Genomic DNA, 3,489 nt, shown 5'->3' with positions numbered 1-3,489 from the left:
TGTGTATTGGGTAGTGGTTGATTGTAATTTTACAACATTTACATCTGCAAATACCTGGTTATAAATAGCTACTACTTAAGAATAGCAGTTCAAGAAAGATACATTGGAGAGATCAACTGAAGTGAAAAAATCTATCAATACAGATTCAGCCATGGTAACAAAGACCCAAACGCACAATACTAGCTTAAATATACTAGAAGGTTTTTCTTGAGAGATTAAGCAATTCCTGGGGATATGGTTTGAGGAGCCTAGGTGTCATCTATCCTGGGGCTCCATGCCTTTGCGTGCACGGTTGAAGATAGCCTACCAGTTCTGGGCCCGCATTCCAGCAAGAAGAAGAGGAAAACAAGGGTGAAGAGAGCACAGCCATTCTTTTTAAGAGGAAATCTGCAACGCATCACATCTCTCTTCCCATTTGGCTGGAAATTAGTCACGTGGCTACACCTCGCTGCAAGGGATGCTGGGAAATGTGGTCCTTAACTGGGCAGCCATTTGCTCAGAGCCCTATTATTGAAGAAAGGAAAGGAAGATGGGATACCGGGGAACAACCAGCAGTTTCCATCACCTGTAAGAGATTAAGTAATAAGTAACATAGAAACTTTATTATTTTCATCTATTAAACCAAAATAAATTTATCTTTATACATGACAAAACCATGAGGAAGAGCATAAGTGATTGTCATCCCACACAAATACCTATTAAAATCCAACAAGACTATGGAAAGTGGTTTGAGAAATCAAAAATTAGTCATTCTAAAGTTCTAGAAAAATAATGTGAGAAAAGGCCCTGCTAGGCCAGAGCTCATGTGGTGTTTGACCTGAGCAGGAAAAGAAGTTGCCAGAGAGTGTGCTCCAGGCAGAGAAAGATGACAGCAGACTGCTGGCAGTGGAGCTGGAGGCATCAGATATTTGCTCTTGGCTCAGTAGCAAATCTTTGACTATTAGAATTGAGAGGTGGGCAGAGTCGATCCCCCTACTGAGAGAAGGACAACTACAACACAGACTGCAGAGACTGACCAGAATTCTTCACCAGAGGCTCCCCATGGAGGCAGAAGAGGTGCAAACCACTGCTGCATGTAGCACAGGGGCCACTCACTGTAAAGTCCACAGTGAGAGTAAGGCAGAACCCTGGGCTGCACCATGACCAAGTGAGGTGCTAGAGAGAAACCAAGGCAGGAAACGAGGGAGAAGGAGACAGACAAGCCAGGAAGGACATTGTCAATGACCCTCATCTGATGTCAGGAGATCACGGAAATTAATACAGCCAGGTGAGCAAGACCAGACAGTGGCAGACACCATAGTTAGGCTCATGGGCAAAGTCACCACTCTGGGGTAAGTAGCCATAACATCCCAGAACCAAAAAGTCCTCTTAGTAAACTAAGATTTCTGACTCCTTCCAGATATTATTGAAACTTTGCTCTAAAATTGATAGGAAGAGATGCAGACCCTAATGGTCTCTTAACCTTTTTTAGGACTAACTTATTTCAATATTACCAATCAGTTAAGAAACATAGTACATACAAGAATCTTTGGCACTGAAATATGTATGTTGTTGACATAGATGTTCTCCTCTTTACCTTATGTAAGAAATACCTTGTTTTATTTCAAACTGAAGATGGCTGTCTCCCATGGACCTTTCAGCTTCATGAGTCAGTGCACAGTGCCTGAGCTTCAGCAAGAGGAACACAGATTTCCTGGTTCACTGTATCTGAGTGGTGCCTTGATGATAAAGATATACTTGTGGAAAGGCAAAATTGTATTAATGAAGTGTCAAACACCAGAGCAGAAGAAAAATCAGAAAAATATTACAGATCAATATTCAGTCTTGAAAAATGAGATGACTCAAAGTTTTGAAGTCATAAAATATCAATAACAACAATATTCTATATGCATAGCAAAGCGCCCTTACACATTGATCTGATTGTAACAAACACTGTGGAAAAGGTACCATTTCATAGGTAAGCAAGCAGGCTTAGAAAGTTTTAGTAACTCATCTAAGGTACCATGACCCAAATATTGTAAAAATAAGAATTAAATGCCGATGTTTTAACTCCATGTCCAGCGATCTTTCCCATATAACACCTGGCTCTTCTGAGCTTTAAGCAACATCATGAGTTTTCTTATTTGTTCATACATTCATTCAGCAAATATTAGTTGCTTACCTCCTATGTGCCAGCCACTGAGAATGCTGTGACTGACAAGACATGGTCTCTGCCTTCACCGTAAGCTCGCAGTCTGGTGAAGGACAGAGGCACGTAATCAAAACGGACCATTATGAAACAGTGAGATGTACGCTGCAGTAGCAGGAATAGAGCAGGCTGAGGGAGCAGGCTGTGAAAGGCATCTTGCCAAGTGAGTTGGAGAGGCTTCCCAGGGGAATCGATGTTTACACTGAGTCCCCAAAAGTGAGTAGGAGTTGAAGGGCTGAAGAATGTTCCATGCTAAAAGTAAAGCATGTGTAAAGTCACTCCTGAGAGGGAGGTGACCCTAAGTCAGGTCCAGAATAGAGAAAGACCCAAAGGGTCTACAGATTCAACTTAGTGTTCCCATTCCTACTATTTGATTAATTAGAGACACCATCCATCCATCTCTCTATTCATCCATCCATCCATCCATCTGTCCTTCCATCCGTTCTTCCATCCATCCATCTATCCATTCTTCTATTCATTCATGCTCTCTCCCTTCCTTTCATCCTTCCTCCCTTCCTTCCTTCTATCCATCTACTCACCCATCCCTCTATCCATTTGTTTCTAGTGGGTGCTAAGATACTTATTGAATTAATTAATTAATTTTAAAAACCTTTATTGAAAGACCTAGTATGTGTCAGACACCATGCCAAACAGTGTGGAGGGTATGAAGAGACTTAAGACATGTGCACACATTACTACAGTGTAAGCTGGGTGGAACACGTGTGTTAAGAGATAGATGCCCTAAGAATTTATCACTGGCTGTGAGGATATTATATGGAGGGACATCTAAGTTTCAGTGATAAAATTAACAGGCCAAGAACAGACTGAACGTTCTCTTTTTCTTTTGTCTGTTTGCTTATTTTATTTTGTTTTGTTTTCTGAAATTTGTTTTTCAACAGATTCTGTGGCAACAGCATCCGGGCCACTACTAGTTGAAGTTGCCAAAACTCCCGGTGCCAGCCTTGGGGTTGCCCTAACTACCTCAATGTGCTGTAACAAACAGGTCATTGTCATAGACAAAATCAAATCTGCAAGTATTGCAGACAGGTGAGTATTGTAGAAATTACCTACTTTTCAAAACTGTGATGTGTTTAAAAATACACACACACACATATATGTAATACATATACATATACATGCATAGATACACACAATAAAAAAAATCTGGAACTCAAAAAAATCAACAAGAAAAAATCAAACAACCCCATCAACAAATGGGCAAGTGAAATGAACAGAAACTTTTCAAAAGAAGACAGAATAATGGCCAGCAAACATATAAAAAAATGCTCAACATCTCTAAT

General features: G+C 40.6%; 1 protein-coding gene across 1 annotated transcript in view; it reads left to right on the top strand.

Annotated features, from left to right (window-relative positions):
- Positions 1-3,489, top strand: part of GRIP1 (glutamate receptor interacting protein 1) — a 154,482-nt gene that overhangs the window by 49,833 nt on the left and 101,160 nt on the right. Inside the window, exon 6 of the mRNA XM_012642012.1 lies at positions 3,088-3,235. Within this exon, the coding sequence (XP_012497466.1) occupies positions 3,088-3,235 (148 nt within the window). The remainder of the gene's footprint in view (positions 1-3,087; positions 3,236-3,489) is intronic.

The sequence above is a fragment of the Propithecus coquereli genome, unplaced genomic scaffold (assembly GCF_000956105.1).
Source record: "Propithecus coquereli isolate 6110/MARCELLA unplaced genomic scaffold, Pcoq_1.0 Scaffold172, whole genome shotgun sequence".
Lineage (NCBI taxonomy): Eukaryota > Metazoa > Chordata > Mammalia > Primates > Indriidae > Propithecus > Propithecus coquereli.
The sequence above is the reverse complement of the archived record's forward strand: the minus strand, read 5'-3'. Positions and strand labels throughout refer to the sequence as shown.